Source organism: Bombina bombina, chromosome 4, assembly GCF_027579735.1.
Source record: "Bombina bombina isolate aBomBom1 chromosome 4, aBomBom1.pri, whole genome shotgun sequence".
NCBI lineage: Eukaryota > Metazoa > Chordata > Amphibia > Anura > Bombinatoridae > Bombina > Bombina bombina.
In genome coordinates this window covers 1,070,025,313-1,070,049,130 of record NC_069502.1, presented here as the reverse complement: position 1 = coordinate 1,070,049,130, position 23,818 = coordinate 1,070,025,313, and the positions used below count along the sequence as shown (strand labels likewise).

General features: G+C 35.7%; 1 protein-coding gene across 1 annotated transcript in view; it reads left to right on the top strand.

The window, feature by feature from the left end:
* Positions 1-4,531: 4,531 nt before the first annotated feature.
* The window catches only part of LOC128657799 (stonin-1-like), a 60,901-nt gene continuing 41,614 nt past the window's right edge, over positions 4,532-23,818 (top strand). Inside the window, exons 1-2 of the mRNA XM_053712215.1 lie at positions 4,532-6,466; positions 20,172-20,374. Of these exons, the coding sequence (XP_053568190.1) occupies positions 4,564-6,466; positions 20,172-20,374 (2,106 nt within the window). The 5' untranslated portion in view covers positions 4,532-4,563. The remainder of the gene's footprint in view (positions 6,467-20,171; positions 20,375-23,818) is intronic.

Below are 23,818 nucleotides of genomic sequence, written 5' to 3'. Positions count from 1 at the left end.
CTGGACTGACCTTACTTGGCGGGATCAGACTGATATACTTCAGGAAAGTTTTCTTCTGTGAAAAGCACACTGGTCTAAAAGAGGCTGCTTCCGGGTGGTAAATCGCCATAGAACAAGCCACTGAGCTGTTGTTCGTTCCTGGTAGAGCGCTTCTCTCTTTGTATGCAAATTATTATGACCCTGGGGAAGTCTCCCTATGGGTGATGGGGGAAACCAGACGTGGACTCCTTGCCCAGTGTGCTTAGAGGAATGTGGCTGCACCTCACTGACGAGGCCCATAGGAGGCCGAAACGATCGTCTGGGGTTGTCATGTTCCTTGTTCAGAGGAGAATTGCCTGGTATTTCGGGGCTGGACTGACCTTACTTGGCGGGATCAGACTGATATACTTCAGGAAAGTTTTCTTCTGTGAAAAGCACACTGGTCTAAAAGAGGCTGCTTCCGGGTGGTAAATCGCCATAGAACAAGCCACTGAGCTGTTGTTCGTTCCTGGTAGAGCGCTTCTCTCTTTGTATGCAAATTATTATGACCCTGGGGAAGTCTCCCTATGGGTGATGGGGGAAACCAGACGTGGACTCCTTGCCCAGTGTGCTTAGAGGAATGTGGCTGCACCTCACTGACGAGGCCCATAGGAGGCTGAAACGATCGTCTGGGGTTGTCATGTTCCTTGTTCAGAGGAGAATTGCCTGGTATTTCGGGGCTGGACTGACCTTACTTGGCGGGATCAGACTGATATACTTCAGGAAAGTTTTCTTCTGTGAAAAGCACACTGGTCTAAAAGAGGCTGCTTCCGGGTGGTAAATCGCCATAGAACAAGCCACTGAGCTGTTGTTCGTTCCTGGTAGAGCGCTTCTCTCTTTGTATGCAAATTATTATGACCCTGGGGAAGTCTCCCTATGGGTGATGGGGGAAACCAGACGTGGACTCCTTGCCCAGTGTGCTTAGAGGAATGTGGCTGCACCTCACTGACGAGGCCCATAGGAGGCCGAAACGATCGTCTGGGGTTGTCATGTTCCTTGTTCAGAGGAGAATTGCCTGGTATTTCGGGGCTGGACTGACCTTACTTGGCGGGATCAGACTGATATACTTCAGGAAAGTTTTCTTCTGTGAAAAGCACACTGGTCTAAAAGAGGCTGCTTCCGGGTGGTAAATCGCCATAGAACAAGCCACTGAGCTGTTGTTCGTTCCTGGTAGAGCGCTTCTCTCTTTGTATGCAAATTAATGTGTGTATATACATATATATTTATGTGTTAATGTGTGTATATACATATATATTTATGTGTTAATGTGTGTATATACATATTATATTTAAAATTGCTGCTATCGCTGCGCTACTTACCCCCTTCGCTGCACTGAAGCTCTGAAAGTTTTCAGCCACTACAGTTGTAGTTATTCTATGCAGCTGATTCACTAAAGAAACAATTTAGACCTTTCACTAGATTTTCTAACACCATAGTCAAATTACAGGTCAATTGTTTTTTGCAGACTAGCTTCTGTAAGGTGATTATATAGATTAATATATATGCTAAGAACACTGGACCTCACCGTAATTGATGCTGTTTAAACTAAAATAGAAAAACATCCTGGGGTCCTGCTAGACTTCCCTTGGGTTATGGCAGTTAGGTGCTTAAATTAATAAATGTCTTTAATGTTCTCATAACAGCACCAGGAAATCTAGGTCTTGCACTAACATATAGGGCTTAAGCCATGAGATGAATAACCCATCCCCAGGGGTCCTATATATGTATAGATACCTGGACCAACCCTCAGTCTAGTGTAGAGAATCTCTAAAATAAACCCACCAGAGTTTCTCATAGATAGGTGAGATGAGACCTGACATTAAATTATGTATGTAATATAAATATACCCACCTGAAACTACAGCATGACGTCATCAGCTGCAGCCGCCTGATACTCTCTCACTGCAGGCACGCCGGACCCACAGCAGTTACGGAACACATATGCTCTGTCGGATCTCTCCTCGGACACATCAGGCCTTCATTCTAGTTTACCTAACGAACTTGCACAGCTTACTCAAGATATTCAGGTAGAGTCAGATCCTTTTATTCAGATATCCTACTGTTAATTTGAGTCGCAACTTTAAGACCATTCTCTCTCTCTGTTGCCAGCTTATCCTTCTGGCTATATTATGACAGTCTGATTCAAGTTTGAATCAAATAGTTGTTCTAGCCTGTACTAGACTGTCACATTTCTACCTACTTACTTGGCTTACATATATGTATACTTATTGGTGTATTCACCAGCTGTTATTCTTGTCCTAAGTTATCTGCTTATTAGCTTGGTACACCATACTTATATACTCAGCATAGTCAGCTATGACAGACACACTGCAAGCGGAGTGACACGCAGTGTATAGATGCGGATGTGCGCGCTCAGTGTGTGCTCTGCATGTAGATGCGGCTGTGCGCGCTCAGTGTGTCCTGCCTTTTCATCTCTGAGCACTCTGCTGTGTCAGGTCATGTAGCTGAGTGCTCAGAGATTAAATATTTTGCATCGCTTGCAGTGTGTCACAGCCTTTGGGGCCTATCTATCAAGCTCTGAATGGAGCTTGATGCCCCGTGTTTCTGGCGAGCCTGCAGGCTCGCCAGAAACAGCAGTTATGAAGCAGTCGTCACAAAGACAGCTGCTCCATAACCCTGTCCGCCTGCTCTGAGCAGGCGGACAGACTTCACCACAATTCAACCCGATCGAGTACGATCGGGTTGATTGACACCTCCCGGCTGGCGACCCATTGGCCGCGAGTCTGCAGGGGGCGGCGTTGCACCAGCAGCTCTTGTGAGCTGCTGGTGCAATGCTGAATACGGAGAGCGTATTGCTCTCCGTATTCAGCGAGGTCAGGCGGACCTGATCCGCACTGTCGGATCAGGTCCACCAGATTTTGATAAATATAGGCCTTTATGTGTAGCTAAATTAATTGTGATTCATGTAAACAATTTAATTATCCACAGTGGAGTTTTATGGACCATTGGTAACCTTAGCCTTAACCTGTAATATATGAGGCTTAGAAAAAAGCCTCCCTTTCAATAAAAATTTCTAGCCATGTGCATTACTTTGGGCTTCGCTATTCCTTAGTGAAATGAAGTCCAAAAATGGTGGTCTGCTGCATTCAGCTATTTTTGGTGCTGGATAGATTTGAGAAAAAGTGCAACACACAAATATCTGTTGGTATCCTTTGTTGAAAAGCATACCTAGGTAGGCATAGGAGCAGCAGTGTACTACCGTGAACTAGCTGCTGATTAGTTGGTGCACATATATACCTCTTGTAATTGCTGCTCCTTCAACAAGAGATACTAAGAGAACAATGCATACATCGTAATTAAAGTTAATTGGAAAGTTGTTTAAAATTGAATGCTCTGTGTTTCATGTCCCTTTAATCAGTGGTAACAATAATCCAAAAAGCTCCCCTTCCCCTCACTATTATTATGTAAATATGAGTGGGCTATATGAAATAAGTAACAAAATGGGCATAACAAATAGTCACATGACATAAATATAATTAAAGCTGAAACTGATTAGCATTACACCAACTGACTGGAGAAATGAAATTAAGCAATCTTTGTTCTCTTCTTATATAATTACAACCAAGGTAACTATGGATTGCTGTTTTGAAAAAGAAGGCGGCTATCTATTAGTTTTTATGTTTGTGTGACAAAACATATTGCTAGACAATTCTATTCATAGTTCTTTTGGCCTTTTGATTGATTGATTTAAATTAAATGACCTCATACAATGGTGAAATTAAATGGATAGAAAAGTGCAATATATAAAGAGTTTTTTTATTATAGCACTATTGCTTCTATATTACTGTCTGTTTAACGACTGGAGTGGAGTTATTAAGAGAACAAGATACATTTGAAAAAGAAGTGAAGTTAAAAGTGTCTTAAAATTACATGCTCTGTCTGAATCACTCAAGTTTAAATTTGACTTTTCTAAACCCTTTCCTTATAGGAATGGATATTTTACATTTTATTTTCTTCCATATTTACTTTTTTATTTATTTATTTTATTTCTTATTTTTTGTTAGAACCACCAAATAACTGCAACTTTTTAAAATTAATTTTGTTGAATAAAGATGGTCGCCTAACAATAAAAAAGCTAGACATTATCAGTAGCATAAAAAGATAGCTATAAAAGAAGAAAATAAGATTATGAATTAGCTGTTTAATTTCGTTATATTTTTCTTTGATGGACTTTTGTTCTATTTCAAAACTATACTGCTTTTGAATCTTTCAAGCACTTTTTGTGTATGTCAGCAAGTTGCTGACTTTTATTTTAGTTTGAGTTTTATGAGATTAAAAAATCTCCAGCTTCAAAGACGATAATGAAGATGTTTAATTATATACAGTGCACCTCTGATGATCTTCTAATTAAGCAACTAGATGTGGATAAACAGGGTCATAGAAGTTATGGTGTTAGACTGTTTCTTACTGTTATATAAAGAGTATGATTGTGTTTCCTATTACTGTGTGCTGGTTAATTAAAATTGATATCCTTTTTTTTTCCTTAGGCAATTTAATCTTGACCTTGAAATTCACATTAAAGGAAATGTGTTCAACAAATCCAGGAAATTGGGTAACATTTGAGGATGAAACCCCATTCCATTCTCCACAGAAAGCTTTGATTTTATCCAATGAGAATATTTACAGTCCCAAATCAGGTGGGCTTAGACTGAATTTTTCCAGTGAAAAGTTAGCAAGATCCTCTTCATCAAATTCCACAACACCTCTTCCATCTCCAATGACTGACTTTTTTATGAGTCCTGGACCTCCAAGCAACTCACCTCTTTGCACACCTATTAAAGAATGCCCAATAACACCATGTACTCCAAAATTAGGATTGTGTAATGTGCAACCTCCTGCTGAAGCTTCAGGAAATGTGCCTTTTACTTTGTCATCTTTGTCATCTTCGTTATCAGTAAATTCATCTTCAAACACTCCAACAACCTCACATTTTGATGAAGCAAGTCCTCCAAAGCACAAAAGTAGTAATGAAGTAGGATGCCACTCAGGAAGTATTCACTGTAACTATTTGCAAAAGGATTGTGCATTTTCAAGTCCATTTTGGAATAATGATTTCCCAGCCATTATTTCTACAAATGCAAATATCAAAGCAGAAAGAGATGAAAAAGATAGAATACCTGCAAAAACAGAACCTGACACAATAGAAAAGGAAACTTTTAATAGCCAGAAAAGTCTAAATCAGTGTTCTTTCAATTACGTGTGTGAAAGACTTCAAAATTTAAAGATTGACCCACCTGACAATTTGAAACATCTGCCTCTCTGTACAGAAAAAAACAGTTCATCATTTATTCCACAAAGTCTTTTTAGAAGTCAGAGAAAAGATGGATGGCCTTTCATGTTAAGGATTCCTGAGAAAAAGAACATGATGTCTTCAAGGCAGTGGGGACCTATTTACTTAAAAGTTATAAATGGTGGAATTCTACAAATGTATTATGAGAAGGGTCTTGATAAACCATTCAGAGAAGTACATCTTAATCAGTTTTGCAGAGTGTCTGAGTCAAAACTAGAAAACCTAAGTGTTTCAGATAAAATACACACAGTTAAAATTGAGCAGGTTTCATATACAGAAAAAAGGAAATACCACCCAAAGCTTGAAGTTGTCCATGAAGCTGAAATTGAACAGATGTTGAAACTGGGAACAATGGATTATTGTGATCTTATTGACTTTATTACAACAGTAGAAGAGGAATTATTGATGCTATCACCTGTATCAAAACCAAAGAAAGCTTATGAAGAGTCTGAAATGATACTGGAAATCATAGACAATTGTTGGGGAAAGGTCACCAAAGATACCAAACTTAAAGAGAGTTCTGTGATATCTCAATTGTATTGCCTTTGTTTTACTAACAGTGATACTGAATTATTTTTGACATTAAATGATGCTGATCTTCAAAAAATTTCTAAGAACTACTTTGATAAAGAAAGCAAAAACAACTTGATTGACATTCTTGACTATCATTTCCATAAATGTGTCAATAAACAAGAATTTGAAAAGTCAAGGATAATTAAATTCAAGCCAATCGATGGCTGTAGGTTTGAACTCATGCGCTTTAAAACAAATTTTAGCGCTGAAGAGCTTCCGTTTTCCATGAAAACTGCTGCAGTAGTCCAGGGAGCATATGTGGAGTTACAAGCTTTCCTAAATATGTCTCCAAGTGTCATAGCGTCTCCCTTAAATTCAGTAAAATACTGTGAAAATATTGCAATACATTTCCCAGTTCCTTCACAATGGATGAAAGCACTTTGGACTGTGAGTTTTCAGAGGCAGAGATCTTTGAAAACAAAAATGAATAGAAGGGCATGTCTTGGGTCTACTTATGAAATAGAGTCAGAACCTGTAATACAAGTAACTATTGGAACCGCAAAGTATGAGCATGCGTACAAGGCTGTCGTATGGAAGATTGACCGACTTCCTGATAAAAATTCTAGTAAATATATTTACTCTATAAACCTACTAAAATAACTAGTTCTTATTATGATCATATTTGTAGACACATTTAGAAACTCCTCAACCTCCAGATTCTGGACATAGATATGATACATATGCCTAAAACAATATAATCACTCTCAGGAATTTTAATGATGTATGAACAGAGCATTATACTGCTGAATTGTCTACTAGTGATAGACCACTAAATACTGTCCCTTTAGAGGGACATAATAATGATTCAAATAGAGCATGTACTTATAAAAGAGTTTTCAATTTACGTCTATTATCTAATTTTCTTTGTTCTCTTGCTATCCTTTGTAGAAAAGCATACCTAAATAAACTCACGAGCAGTAATGTACTATTGGGAACTATCAACTGATTGGTGGCTTCACTTATATGTCTGTTATCATTGGCTCACCTGATGTGTTCAGCTAGTTCTTAGAAGTGCATTGCTGCTGCTTCAACAAATAATACCAGGAGAATAAAGAACATTTGATAATAGATGTAACTTGGAAAGTTTTTTTTATTCATATGCTATATATCTGAATCATGAAATAATTTTGGGGGGTTTTATGTTCCTTAAAGTTTATTTTTTACTTTATTTTCCCTTTAATGTTGAGTTTAAAGTCCCTTTAAAAGAAATACGCAACTAAAAAGAAAAGGAAAACCAACAAAATATGCCATTGTAAAGATATTTTCCATTTCTGACAAATCAGGTTCAACATTTATCCTACATGATGGGTCTGTTTATATTAGGTAGAATCATTTCTAAATCACCTGAAACATATCAAAACCAATTGAAAAAAAGGCATTACTCTGTGTTTCGCAAAATATGGAGACCATGCTGTGAAATCACAATAAATCTTAAGTCTATTTATTTTGCATTGAAATAAATTAACAAACAATTCAAGCTTTCAAGAAATGTGCTACCTGCAAATGAAATATGCACATCAACTTTAATCAGAATGGAAAATAGCATGGGTTACATCTGTACATCAATTAATAATTACATATCAGCAAGTAAAAAATGTATTTAATAAGTATAATAATTGTGAGAAAGAAGAAAACATATTTTAAGGGATATGAATGACAAAACTAAATATTAATTATTCAGAAAGAGCATGACATTTCAAAAAATTGTATCTATCCATCCATCCATCTATCTATCTATCTATCTATCTATCTAGCCATCCATCTATCCATCAATCTACCCATCTATTTATCCATCTATCTATCCATCTACCCATCTATTTATCCATCATCTATCCATCTATCTACACATCTATCCATCTACCCATCTATCTATCTACCATCTATCTATCCATCCATCCATCTAACCTAACTGTATTGTAACAGACGTTGAAAGCACTTTTTAAATTTGTTTTTGAGGATGCCTATATTTTTGTCAAAACAGTTAATCGAAACTGTCCCGGATATTGCGGGATTGTCATATGTTGGGAGCTCTTTCCTACTGCCTCTGATTGCTTCCCCTCAGCTGTACCCACAAATAAGCCTGTCTCTGCTCAGAGCATAGCATAGAATTTGAAAGTCATGTTAAAAAACTTTGAATAGCTTTCCTAATAAATTGGATTAGATCCCATATTGCAAGAGTCTACAGAGAATCAATAATATTAAACAATATGATTTGTGTTATAATGTGCCCTTATTTGTAAAAGCCTGCCATTTTGTATTACTGATCCATTACTAATTACTATGGCCTAGGTTAAAAGTGGTGCGTTTTTTTTTGCACACAATATCTAGCAGAAATTCTGTTTGTATAAAAGTGCTACCACGAGTATATTGTAAGCATCTGTGCGCTTGTATTACAAGTTAAAAAGTAAAGTCTTCCCAATCAAGCGTTAGTGTCATTGGAGCGCAATTTACCAGAGCTGAAAGTAAACTGATTCCCATTGTGAAGTTACCAGAAACCTACCAGTTACACCTAATACAAAGGAAAATCACTAAAACAAGGCCAGTCAGCAGGAATATCCTTTTACAATATAAGTGTTTGGGTCGATCGATCATTGTACAGTGTGAAAGGACAACGGAAATTTGCATTTGTCAAATAAAACTTTTCGCTTCCAAAAGAAAAGTAAAACTTGTAAATGAATTAGTCATACATTTAGGCTGGGGCATTATAAGTATATAGTACATGTGTATATGAGGTGTAATATATATACATTATTCTGTAAAAATGGTTTAGAATCCAGATTAACAATTCAGGATATTAATATACCACATAAAAACATGGCAGCTGATTTTTCTGGTCAATGCGTTTTGGAAAAATGTGTTATTTCTAACATTTAAGTGAATCAGCCGCTTCTTTTGCACTGTACCAATCGTGTTTATGAAAGACTGTATTGCACTGTACCAATCGCGTTTATGAAAAACAGTATTGCACTGTACCAATAGGGTTTATGAAAATCTGTATTGCACTGTACAAATCGCATTTCCGAAAGACTGTATTGCACTATACCAATAGTGTTTATAAAAATCTATATTGCACCGTACCAATTGCGTTTATGAAAATCTATATACAAAAGGGGTTTATCGTGGCTGTTTATGAGCGTAAGGCTTTTCATTCATTCATTTTAGCTCTATTAAAGTTAACGGGCGTGTCGGGTTAGTGTGACCTCAGAGCTCTGGTTAACTGTGCGAAACAAAAAGTCTCAGAAAACATAAAAAATACATTACAAAAAGTACACTTACATTGATAATAACACCATTTAATAAAAAATATTTTAAAAAGAAAAAATATTGCACAAAGTTATAAAGGGGCATATTTATCAAGGTCTGGCGGACCTGATCCGACACTGCGGATCAGGTCCGCCAGACCTAGCTGAATACGGCGAGCAATACGCTCGCCGTATTCAGCATTGCACCAGCAGCTCACAAGAGCTGCTGGTGCAACGCCGCCCCCTGCAGACTCATGGCCAATCGGCCGCCAGCAGAGGGGGTGTCAATCAACCCAATCGTACTCGATCAGGTTAATTTCCGGCGATGTCTGTCCGCCTGCTCAGAGCAGGTGGACAGGTTATGGAGCAGCGGTCTTTGTGACTGCTGCTTCATAACTGCTGTTTCTGGCGAGCCACGGGGCATCAAGCTCCATATTGAATCATTTTGAAACATTCTTGTTCTTTTAAAAAAATATATACAGCTTGTATTTACTTCATCTCTGGGTTGGCTGTCACAAAAGCTGGCATGTTTCGGCTACTTCTGCCGTAATCATAGCTTAACTTGTGACCTACAGACTAATGTTTTAAAAGGGGAGATATTCACCCTATTGGTTAAAACATTCTGACTTTCTACCAATCACCAATATCTAACAAATTAAAGGGCTAGCTCTGAATCCTATACTTTACACAAAGTCAATCTTTAACCTCTCATAAATTAGATGCCCTGTTCCTTTCTGTTGCCATTTGTGTATTTATTTATAATCTCATATATTTGTTTATAACCTCATTGCTTTTAACGTTTTCTACTTATTAATTCTAATTATAATTCTGGCTAAGGTAAACTTTTAAGCCAGCTTCAAATTTGTGATTCCAAACACTTTTCCTGAAAATACTATTGAGTGCTTCATGGTTTTCTTTACCATAATTAAGCCCCATGCCGGCAATAATTTGATAATAATCGATTAGCAATACAGTATCCTACTGTTGTTTTGTTACTGTTGTTATTAATTCCAATAATTTATCAAGTCATATTCACTGTTCAGGCCTGTCAGTTTTTTAGTCTTTAATCTTAGACTCCAATATACTTCCTACCTGGCTATTACTTGATCCCTGTCCCCTCCTCCGTTTCGGTGGGGGAATATGTTCTACTATAGTCCACCTCAGACTATTAGGACTTCTGTTGTGCTGGTAATTAAAATGTATGATCAAGGGTATAGTCAATACACCTGATTTAATATTGCCTACATGCTCACAAATTTGTGACCTGACCTCCATTGAGGTCATACCTACATATTGTAGGTTACAAAGGGAGCAAGTTAACAAATAAATTACACAGGTATGGCTAGTTGTAACATTTTTTATGTAGAAACATTTCCCTAGTTGCCTCACTTCTAAAACCATTGCATTGCCTTGTTGTACATGTGCACAGGCTATACAGTTAGTGTTATGGCATTTAAACACCCCTTTTGTTGTCAACCAAGAACTTTGAGTGCTTTGATCAATGCTCTTTAAATTAGTGGGAGCTACTCTGTTCCCTATGGTTAAACCTCTTTTGAATGCAAACCTACAACCCTTCCTAGCTGTTTCCACTAAATCATCATCTGCTGATAATACAGATAAATGCTTAGAAGCTTTCTGTGAACTCATTTGCTTGTCTTTTAAAAATTGTTTTATCTGAACAATTTCTTTGTAATTGCCTTAAACACTCTATAAGGGTCTTTTAGCATGGAGGATTGTGTTTTTAGCTGTTTTTTTCTGGTAAACTTGTGTTTCTATGTGGCCTCTGTTTTCATCTAGTACTTCATTTAATGTCCAAATAATTAATACTTGATCTATCCAGTTCATGTGTAAAGCTCAAACCTATTACATTGCTGTTTAACTCCTCAATAAAATTTGTCACCTCATTTTCATTTCCCCTCCAGATCAGTATCAAATCATCAATGAACCTCTTCTAAAAGGTTATTCTGTTCTTGAACGTGTTACTCTCTTCATAGATGTGAGAATGCTCCCACCACCCCATATAGAGGTTGGCGTATGATAGGACAAATTTAGCCCCCATCGCAGTCCCACATCTCTGGAGAAAGAACTCACCCTCAAAACAAAAATAATTGTGAATGAGCAGAAATTTGGTCACTCTAAGTATAAACTCACATTGTTCTTCATTAAATTGACCTGATCTGGCAAGGAAATACTCTACTGCTCTAAAGCCTTCCTTATAAAGTATGGAGGAGTACAAAGATTTCACATCAGTTGTAAGCCACATCATGTCGCTGGTCCATTTCTGTCCTGTTAGTAACCCTAAAAGATGTTTTGTATCCTTTAGATGGCTTAATAATCCATCAACAAATGGTTTAAGGATGTCATCTAGCCATTGGGAGGGTCTTTCATTTAATGAACCTACCCCACTTATTATTGGGCAACCCTGTATATTTGGACCTGGTTTATGCATTTCCTTCTTCAAACAGATGTCTTAGCTCTTTATCAAATCTTAATGTGGGGTCTTAGAGAGCTAAGGCATCTGTTAGATGAAGGAAGAGACATAGGTATGTTTGATGACAACACCTTTGAATATTTACAAGTAACTAACCCAGTTAGGCCTGTATTTAATCACCTGCTTAGAATGCATAAACCAGGTCTTGGTTGACAACAAAAGGGGTGTTTAAATGCCATAACACTAACTGTATAGCCTGTGCACATGTACAACAAGGCAATGGTTTTAGAAGTGATGCAACTAGGGAAATGTTTCTACATAAAAAATGTTACAACTGTAGCCATACCTATGTAATTTATTTGTTAACTTGCTCCCTTTTTAACCTACAATATGTAGATATGATCTCACTGGAGGTCAGGTCACGAATTCGTGAGTATGTAGGCAATATTAAATCAGGTGTATTGGCTACACCCTTGATCATCCATTTTAATTACCAGCCCAACAGAAGTCCTAATAGTCTGAGGTGGACTATAGTAGAACATATTCCCCCACCGAAACGGAGGAGGGGACAGGTATCAAATACTAGCCAGGCAGGAAGTATATTGGAATCTAAGATTAAAGACAAAAAAACGACAGGCCTGAACAGTGCATATGACTTGATAAATTATTGGAATTAATAAAAAAAACAACAGTAGGATACTGTATTGCTAATTGATTATTATCACGCATACACTGTAAATTATTGCCGGCATGGGGCTTAATTATGGTAAAGAAAACCATGAAGCACTCAATAGTATATTCAGGAAAAGTGTTTGGAATCACAAATTTGAAGCTGGCTTAAAAGTTTACCTTAGCCAGAATTATAATTAGAATTAATAAGAAGAAAACGTTAAAAGCAATAAGGTTATAAACAAATATATGAGATTATAAATAAATACACAAATGGTAACAGAAAGGAACAGGGCATCTAACTTATGAGAGGTAAAAGATTGACTTTGTGTAAAGTATGGAGTGAGAAACAAATTATTGTAATTCCAAGTAAATGTGATACATAAATAACACACAGCTATTTGTAAATGATTCAAAACTAGCCCTTTAATTTGTTAGATATTGATGATTGGCAGAAAGTCAGAATGTTTTAACCAATAGGGTGAATATCTCCCCTTTTTAAACATTGGTTTGTATGTCACAAATTAAGCTATGATTACGGCAGAAGTAGCCGAAACATGCCAGCTTTTGTGACAGCCAACCCAGAGACGAAGTGAGTGAATACAAGCTGTATATATTTTTTAAATGAACAAGAATGTTTTAAAATGATTCAATAAAGAGACTTTTAAGGAAGCAAGACACCGGTGTACTCCTTATCTACTTTTGTGTGAATTCTACATTTGAAGCCAGCGAGGGAGACCCGGTTAGATGTATATGGAGCCGACAACCACAACCGACCAATAAAAGTGGAGGTGTGTCCACAAATGCAGACAGCACACGCAGGCATCACATACGCTCACACGGAGTTCGAGTGAGTTTGGAGACTTGAGGAGGGGGTTAACACAAAGATGGCCCACCTGGCATGGAGCGAATAAAGAGGGCAGTACCCCAGGACCGAGCACAAACGGAACTACGAACAGTGAGTTGCTTAAATACTTAAGCGTTTTTGTAAAAGGATAATCCCTATTTAAAAGGGATAATTATAGCGTGGTTTGCAGCGTGGCACCTCTAGCTAATTAAGGGATGCAGTAAAAGATCCCGGTCAAAAAGAGGGTCTGTGGAAAACAGGCACTGAATGTGAAACAGCACAGGGAATAGAATAGTTTATATATATATACTGTATATATATTTGCAGCATAGTAAATCTACCCCCAAATGTGTATATGGAACCTTTTTACATTATAAAGCGTATACATCACACCTCATAAATACGTTCTGTATTTTTATAATGCCCCTGCTCAAATGGATTAAACAATAATTGTATTTTACTTTTAAAAAGAAAAATGTATAATTGATTTTACACCCTCTAAATATATATATTATTGTATTGTAAAAAAAATAGCCATATTGAATCTAGATTATTGTATGTTAAAGGGACAGTGTACTATCTTTTTTTTTCTCCCCTTTAATGACCCAGATTACAAGTGGACGCAGCTTGATATGACAAGTTCATGATTAAACAGATTTACCAGAGAAGTTTTAGAGCAGCCGACATCATTCTAGCTCACCCATTACTTTCAATGGATATCGCAACTGTGCTAAATAGCGCTGATATTACAAAGTTTAAAGTTATGGGTTGCGCTTGCGTGAAATCCCAAATAGCGCTAGAAGAATTAATCAACCTTAGACCTGAAGTAAAGTAAGTGTAAGGTTCAAAAAAAGTTTCACAAAACACATCTAAAACATATTAAAATAAAGAATTACACTCAGATACACTTTTTTTATATGAAAAAAAAATATATTTATATTAAAAAAAATGTTTTAAAAGGGATATATATATATATATATATATACAGTATATATATATGTCTAAATATTTGTGTGTTTGTATGTATACATGTGTGTTTATATGTGTAAATATGTATGTGCACACATACAGTATATACAAATATATAAACATATGTACTGTAGACCTTCCTAGTCAAATTGAAATATGCAAAAATAAATGTAATCAATTTTAATGTTTTTTTTTAATAGAAATATTAAATTACTATTCTTCACTTACATATTATTATTTATAAAATATTTTACGAGGAAGGATACATTGGGATTCCTCTCGTTTTCAAGTATGTCCTGGGTCCACAAAGCATTGCATTGATACAATAGGGTACAATAAAATACAAAAACAATAATAATACACAATATATGCAAAATGTAACATAGAACAGGTAGGAAATATATAATCAACCATGGTAGGTGCATTCTGTTTTGAGATATGTAGAGAGTGATCTCTTAATGGATATTAGGCTTGGGGAAGGTTTTAAAGTGTGCGGAAGGTCGTTCCATAATTGTGGTGCTCTGTAGGAAAAGGAGGATCAAGCTGTTTTCTTTTTGTATTGAGGCAAACTAAATAATGTGCTGGTACTAGATCGGAGGTTATAGGAGGTGGGAATAGCCGGGGAGAGCATTCTGCTCAGGTAGGGTAGGAGCTTCCCAGAAAAGCTCTTAAACACAAGGGTGGAAAGATGGAGGGTGCGTCTGGATTCTAGCGACAGCCAGTTTAGTTCTTTTATTTTGTCACAATGGTGGGTCCTGTAGTTACATTGTAGCACAAAGCGGCAGAAAGAGTTATACAATGTATTGGGGCCCATTTATCAAGCTCCGTAAGGAGCTTGCGGGCCCGTGTTTCTGGCGAGTCTTCAGACTCGCCAGAAACAGCAGTTATGGAGCAGCGGTCACAAAGACCGCTGCTCCATAACCCTGTCCGCCTGCTCTGAGAAGGCGGACAGGAATCGCTGGACTTCAACCCGATCGAGTACAAAGGGGTTGATTGACACCCCCTGCTGGCGGCCCATTGGCTGCGAGTCTGCAGGGGGCGGCGTTGCACGCTGCTGATGCAATGCTGAATACGGAGAGCATATTGCTCTCCGCATTCAGCGAGGTCTTGCGGATCTGGTCCACAACACCTTTAGTAAATAGGCCTCATTAAGTTTATTAAGGTGAGTTTGCGGAGCAGTTGCATATACTACATCCCCATAATCCATGATTGGCATCAGCATTTGCTGTAAAATCTTTTCCTTTACTGTAGGGCTGAGGCAGGATTTGTTTCTGTACAGGGCACCTAGTTTTGGATAGAGTTTAGATGCAAGTTTTTCTATGTGGAGGCCAAAAGATAGATTGGGGTCTAACAACATAAAGTATTTGATAGAAAGTATACATATTTATATGTGTATATATATATATATATATATATATATATATATATATATATATATATATATATATATATATATATTATCTATACTTATCACACTAACTTTTTACTTTCAACTTGCTATACCAGACCTAACCTGAGAGAGTTAATGTTTTACCTTGAGCGCAGTTAGCATTTAAGAGCGAGAACAAATAAGCGCACCACTTGCAATCTAGACCATAGTAAACTAGTTGGAACAAATTCGAGCATGTCATTTTTGGATTGTCCCTTTAAATAAAATTTCAGCCTGTAAGCCATTCAAAGTGCAAAATATTTAAGAAGAAATGATTCTATAAATATTTTGACAAAGTTTTTATTATTGCATATCATTTTCTTTTATTGTGTCAATCATGCACATCACTGCTTCAAGAGGAATGACAGGCATGGCAGATAATGAAAATATATATTCTGATCAGGCATCATATTTTAAAATATCATGAGCATTTGATTGATAAACAGTACCTTCTGACATATTGTTTTCTTTTTGTGCATATATATATCTAACTTCATATATGCAGATATGATTTTAAGTATAAACCTTTTTATTTTTGTTTTCTTAAAAAGACACTGTACAACTTTGATTCTTGGCTTTGTGGAATTTGTGTTTTATATATATATATATATATATATATATATATATATATATATATATACATATATAATGTTTGACTTATTTTAACTTTTTGTGGAAATTATATATATATATTTGCAGGGGTTAAACACATAGCATTGCAGGGTAAAATTATATTGAAATTGTTTTGTTCTCTTGTTATCCTTTGTTGAAAAGCATGCCTAGGAAGATTCAGGATCTGCTGATTAGTGGCTGCACATATGCCTCATGTTATTGCCTCACCCATGTGCATTGCTGTTTGTTCAACAAATTATACCAAGAGAATTAAGCAAATTAGATAATAGAAGTATATTGAAAAGTTGTTTAAAATTGTTTAAAATTTACTATTGTATTCGCTATCTGAATCATGAAATAAAAATTTTGAGGTAAATGTCCCTATACCAAAAAATGCTTCTAGTAATAATCATCAGTTTTAGTGATATCTTTTTTAATGTGCACAGATCATATGTATATATGCCCCCTCATCATCATTTAAATACTACAGCAGAGGCATGTATTAATCGCCAGTAATGTAAACTGAATGCAATTGCAAAAAGCAGATGTACATATTCTCTGTATACAATAAAAACTATCACTGTGCAACACTGTAATATAACCCTTTAATTGCAACTATTTAATGTTTCTTCCTGCTCACTAATAGTCTGTAGTCATTCATAATATGAAATAATGCCACTGGTTTAAATTATTCTTTCTGAAAAGCAGGAATCAGTATTTTTATCCTTTTAGATGGAAAGTGTGTTAAATTATCTGTGATGGATAGAAAGTTGATTTTAACAATTCACTGTAAAATATGGGGGGGGGGGGGGGAATCAAACCAGTTGGAGTTTACTTGCATATGTGTCAGATTTTCTTCAAACAATTTATTTTCATTCAAGTATAAAAGAAAAACATCAAAACTAACAATGCAGTGACAAATTATATTTACAGTAAAGGGACACTAAACATTAAGGGGCATATTTATCAATGTGCGAGCGGACATGATCTGAAGTAGCGTATCATGTCCGGCGCACATCGATAAATGCCGACAGCATATGCTGACGGAATTTATCATTGCACCAGCAGTTCTTGTGAACTGCTGGTGCAATGTCGCCCCCTGCAGATTTGTGGCCAATCGGCCGCTAGTAGGGGGTGTCAATCAACCCGATCATAAGGACGCAACTTGCAATTGCAATTGTAAAATCACAATTCCCCATAGACTTTAATGGAGCCACAGCTCAAGCAACCCCAATCACAACAACACATTAATATATATGTAAATAAATGTATACATATATATGTATGTGTTTATGTGAGTATATATGTTGTGAAATATATACACATATAAATACATAAAAATATATGTATTCAATCATATACATATATATTTATAGACATACAAATATGAATAAATATGTTCATATGGATCCCTATGTAAAAGCACTTTCTGCCTGTTTTTTTTTTCACTTTGCATCTCATAACTTTGAGCCCTTTTTACTTTTTGTGCAATATTTTTTAATAAAAATGTATATCAGACAGTGTTAATATGACTGTTAATAGCAACACATGACTAGAGGGAGGCAGGGAATAACCTTAATACTAGGGATGCACCGAAATTTCGGCCGCAGAAAGTTTCGGCCGAAAATGGCATTTTTGGCTATTTCGTTTTTCGTTTTTTTAGCCTGTTATTTTCGGTAAAATTATTGTGTAGCATGTTTCAAATTTGATGCTAGCCTAGAGCTGCTGTTTAAGTTTATTACTTGACTTACTGTTCTGCATATAATGAGTTTTCTAGGACTATACTTTATTTGGATAATTAGTAAAAAAAAAAAAAAAATGTAAAATATGATTCTGTTACATAAAACTAAATAAAGAATAATACAGTATATTGATATTTATAATTGTTTTAAGTAGGGATGCACCAAAATTTTGGTCGCAGAAACATTTTGGCCGAAAATGGCATTGTTTGCCTGTTTTTTTCTTGGTAAAATTATTGTGTAGCATATTATTGTTTTAAGATATTTTTGTCCAATTTTACTTTGTTACTTTCAATAAAAGTATGGGATTTTTTTATTGGCTCTAATTATGCAAAAAAAAACTAAAAAAATTAATTTGAAAAAATACATTTTCGGTATCAGTTTCGGTTTTCGGCCAAGTGCATCCCGGATTTTCGGATTTGGTTTCGGTCCAGAATTTCCATTTCGGTGCATCACTACTTAATACTATGCTTATAAATTGTATTTAGTGTTTAATGTCCCTTTAATGCACCTTATTTACGGTGATTCTGGTACAGGAAAACCCCCCATATATTTCTTGTTTATGTGCCATGGAATACACAAATGTAAACAACATACACATACAGTAACCTCTTATGTTGAGCAAATAAACATAACATAATTACAATGCAATACAATTTATCCTACAGAGGGTTAAAATACAAGTGGAGAACAGTCAATCTGGTATTTCAAGTAGATGGTTAAAATATTAACCAGAGCATCTTAGCACTGGAAAGTTTTTTAAGAGTGCCCTTTACTTTTAATGCATAACGCAGAGAATGCACTTTCATTGCGTATGTATTAAAGGTATTTAAGTTAAAGGGACAGTCTACTCTAGAATGTTAATTGTTTGAAAAGATTTATAATCCCTTTATTGCCCATTCCCCAGTTTTGCATTACCAACACAGGTATATCAATATACTTTTTACCCCAGTTAATAGTAGCCAATCAGTGCTGACTTATAAATAACTCCACGTTATCTATATGGCACACATGAAAAACTGTCAAAATGCACTGAAATAAGGGCCGGACTTCAAGCCCTTAGAAATTAGCATATGAGCCTACCTAGGTTTGGCTTTCAACAAAAAAATACCAATAGAACAAAGTAAATTTGATGATAAAAAAAATTGGAAAGTTGTTTGAAATTGCATGCCCTATCTGAAACGTGAAAGTTTAATTTTGACTATACTGTCCCTTTAAGTGCTGCACTGGAGCGCAATTCTAAATATGTACTTTTTAAGACATTGGTGCCTATTTAACAAAGGTCTGTCGGACCTGATCCGACAGTGCGGATCAGGTCCGATAGACCTTGCTGAATACGGAGAGCGTATTGTGAGCTGCTGGTGCAACGCTGCCTCCTGCAGATTTGTGGCCAATTGGCCGCCAGCAGGGGAGTGTCAATCAAACCGATCGTACTCGATCGGGTTGAATTGCGGCAATGTCTGTCTGCCTGCACAGAGTCTTTAGGCCGCTGCTTCATAACTGGTGTTTCACGGGCCCTCAAGCTCCATCCATAGCTTGATAAATGGGCCCACTTAAGTAAACTATTATCATTAATGGAACAGTAAAGTAAAAATTAAACTTTCATGACTCAGATTTCACTGCTCACCCCCATAGAATTCTATTATGTGAGGGACTTGGTGCACCCGCACTATCCAAAATGCAGATGTTTGTGCGCCTTAGACTATCATTCAAGTGATAAAAAAATAACTTTGGAATAATATGAGTGCAAACATAGAAGCGCTATTGATCGTGATTAAGTGATGTTAACACACCCTAGTGATAATATTTTTGTAGAACAAATAGGAAAGGTAGCACTCCAACAATCCTTGTAAATAAAAATTGTAAAGGTTTATTGAACAACGTTAAAAACATGCACAATGCAAAAAATTACACAAAGAGTAGGAGGCAGAGTCCTGACATGTTTTGATTAAGTGCCGCACAGCACGAAACATGTCAGGACTCTGCCTCCTCCTCTTTGTGTAATTTTTTGCATTGTGCATGTTTTTAACGTTGTTCAATAAACCTTTACAATTTTTATTTACAAGGATTGTTGGAGTGCTACCTTTCCTATTTGTTCTACAATTTTGGGGCTGGCTCGTCTCGTCTTTCTCTTGGCTGGCACCCCGCCAATAGGACACGTCTCAGTGTATCGGAAACCATTGGTTTTGATTGGACCACAGCATACACACCTCCCGGGCTGCAGCAGCGTCATCACTTTTACACTACCATAATATTTTTGTACTCCACATAATCTAAGTCTGAACGTATGATGCCCTTTTCTGCACAAATTAATGCAATTCTTTTTCTAAAGGTCATGATCAGCCGCATAGTTTGTCCTGTAAACTGGAGCTAGGATCTGATCAGGAGATACCACACAACTGGAACCCGTTTGCTACACTGCAGTATGTAATGCCGGCTACATCTGCCTCCGGAGCAGAAGTGAAATCAATGGGAATTGAGAATGATATTCAGCCTCATAAACATGTCACTCAGAAAACATGTTACAACATCCAGGTATTATTGATTTCCATATTTAATTTGAATTGTTTACATTATAAAGACAGCTGTATTACATGTTATGTTATCAAAGAGCTAGAGATACTGGCGGCTTTGTTAGAACTTGTTTTTATAAGAGAAGCGCTTTACAGCAATTTATGATCAGTTCATAAAAAATGCAGTGACTTAAAAGACTACGGCTAAAATAATATGCTTGAACAGATAGTGCATTGAGTGATCGTAATATGAGGACTGTTTTATACTCTGAATAATCAGGGCAATGTGCACCTGATTAAATCTGTACTATGAGATACATATATGGTATATATGTGTTTTAGAGACCAAATAAAAAAGAATGGGCAGCGCTAACAAATATGATTTCCAAAGAATATATATTTATTTTATACACAAATTGTTATTTACGATTTGAATGTATAAAATTAAGGTTAAGCAATGTTGAACAAAATAAAATAAAGACACCGGTGTCAAGCTATATTAAAATCTGTTACGTATATTAAAATCTGAAACATATAAGTCAAGCTAAAATTAGATCTATGATATATATCGATAAATCAATTCATGTGAATAAGAACAGAGAAGAGAAGCATAAACATAATAAAAAAATGGGTTGAAAATGATCCTGTGTTTCAAGATGTATCTACAACCAGTTACAATATCACAATGTGATCCAAAAACCTATATATGATCCAAAAAAACATATAATAGGCTAGTAAATCTGATTCAATATTCCTACTAAGATCGATAAGGTGAATGTTTCAGTGATATTCGCAGGGGTATATAATCCTGTGTACCGAAAATGTTTTATAGTTAGAATAAGGAACGGTCTTACCGTATTCACAAAATAGATGGCTCAGGTTATAGCCGTCAGTTATGGTTTCAAAGAGAGGACAGTTGTAAATACAAGCCTCTATTTCTCCTATCCGTTTTTATTAGGGTGAAATGTATCCTCCGTAGTAGCACTGGTAAACTGGTGAAAAAGTGATTATTCCTAGTACAGTGGTGGTAAATCCTGATGGTTCCGGCCTTGTATGCACTTTTCTAACGGTAATCACGTTATGTAATCCACTGTATTTCTTCTTTAAGGTAGGTGTCTGTTTATCCTGTGTTTTTTTCTCTATTATATGGCAAAGTTGTTGGCAGGTTATTAGCAGTGTGTGAAAAGTGTGAGCTCTGTCACAGTAATCTGGTAATCCTCCGTATCTTCTTGATGAAAGAAAGGAATTTTCTTCCTCCTGTGTTTTCAGAGCAGGGTGCTGACTGTTCCGTGAAAAGGACAGGTGTTCTTAGGTGGTGAAAAACCTTTTCCTTGTAGTCTGATCGTTCTTCGTTTTCTTGTGTAGTTTGATATAGAAGATAGTGATCCATTATTTAGATCATCTTCTCCTGTGTGCAGGTATATAACCCTTGAAGTGGATTCCTCCAGGAACTGGATAACAATGCTGACAAACAGGTACAAACACTGTCAGGGTGGTCAGGTGATCTACGCGTTTCAGCTTTGCACCTTTTTCAAGATACCTGACTCATAGCAAATCGTTTCTTTTAAAGGGCCATATGTTAACCCTTTAATGTCCAATATTTAAAAATCTGTTGCTTACTCTTTAGTATAAATATAAATATATGGATTACTGAATGTTTTAAACATATGAATTCACAATTTACATTTTAGCATATTAATCTTAAGGATAACAATGACTAGTGAAATGCTAACTTTTGAAAACTTAAAAATATATATAGTTTATAGATAATAAGCGCATAGATAAAATATTGTGTAAAGATTTGGACCTCAGATATTATTATATATGGTTTGGAATTCCACATATCTGTTTTAAGGGGCAATAATACGTTTTATCTTTAGGTTAAAAAAACATTGTAAATCAAATCTATATATATATTTTAACATACTGGGACAAAGAATAAGCAAAAGACCAAAAATTATATATAAAAAAGCTAAACATTTAAAAAATATGTTAGCACCGAGTGAATTCCAACACAAAGAAAACCACACTAAAAAGGAACAAGATCTAAAAGGAAATAAATTTGGAGTTTTTTTTCCCGTGTATAGATTCTAAATCATGTAAATACAGCTCAAAAAGAAAAGAAATAATATCAACAAATACAAGCAAGTCCTTTAAAATTAGAAACATTATAAGATGCTCTGATGAAAATGTTATTTACCTCATTCAATGTAAATGCAACTTACAGTATTTAGGACAAACTATTAGAAATCTAAAAACTAGAATCAGAGAACACTTAAACATTATTGAACATGGAATAGACAATATAGTCCTTTACAGACATTTTAAAGAACACCATTACAAAGATCTTTCAGCATTAAGATACTGGGGTATTAAAAAGATCCAAAAAAATCATAGGGGTGGTAATATGGACTAGATTATATTGAAAATAGAAGCAGAATTTATATACTCTTTCAAAACTTTAAATCCCTACGGTTTATACTCTGAACTAGATCTCAACCGTATCATATAATGTATTTAATATATATGACATTCTTGTCTAATAAATGATAACATTCAATATAGATCAACACAAAAAGAAGACTAGGTCATGAAAACAGCAGTCAAAATACAATTGCTAAGTTTCATTTCACACTTAACCTATATATATATATATATATATATATATATATATATATATATATATATAGTTTTGATTTACAATGGTTTTTTAACCTAAAGATAAAACATATTATTGCCCCTTAAAACAGATATTTGGATTTCCAAACCATAAATATTAATATCTGAGGTCCAAATCTTTACACAGTATTTTATCTATGCGCTTATTATCTGTAAACTATATAAACTATATATATTTTTAAGTTTTCAAAAGTTAGCATTTCACTAGTCATTGTTACCCTTTAAATTAATATGAAAAACATTCAGTAATCCATATATTTATATTTATACTAAAGAGTAAGCAACAGATTGTTCATAATTGGACATCAAAGGGTTAACATATGTCCCTTTAAAAGAGACTATTTGCTATAAGTCAGGTATCTTGAAAAAGGTCGAAACGCGTAGATCACCTGACCATGCTGACAGTGTTTGTACCTGTTTGTCAGCATTGTTATCCAGTTCCTGGAGGAATCTACTTCAAAGGTTATATACTCGCACACAGGAGAAGACGATCTAAATAACGGATCACTATCATCTACATCAAACTACACAAGAAACGAAGAACGATCAGACTACAAGGAAAAGGTTTTTCACCACCTAAGAACACCTGTCCTTTTCACAGAACAGTCAGCACCCTGCTCTGAAAACACAGGAGGAGGACAATTCCTTTCTTTCATCAAGAAGATACGGAGGATTACCAGAGTACTGTGACAGAGCTCACACTTTTCACACACTGCTAATTACCTGCCAACAACTTTGCCTTATAACAGAGAAAAAAAAACACAGGATAAACAGACACCTACCTTAA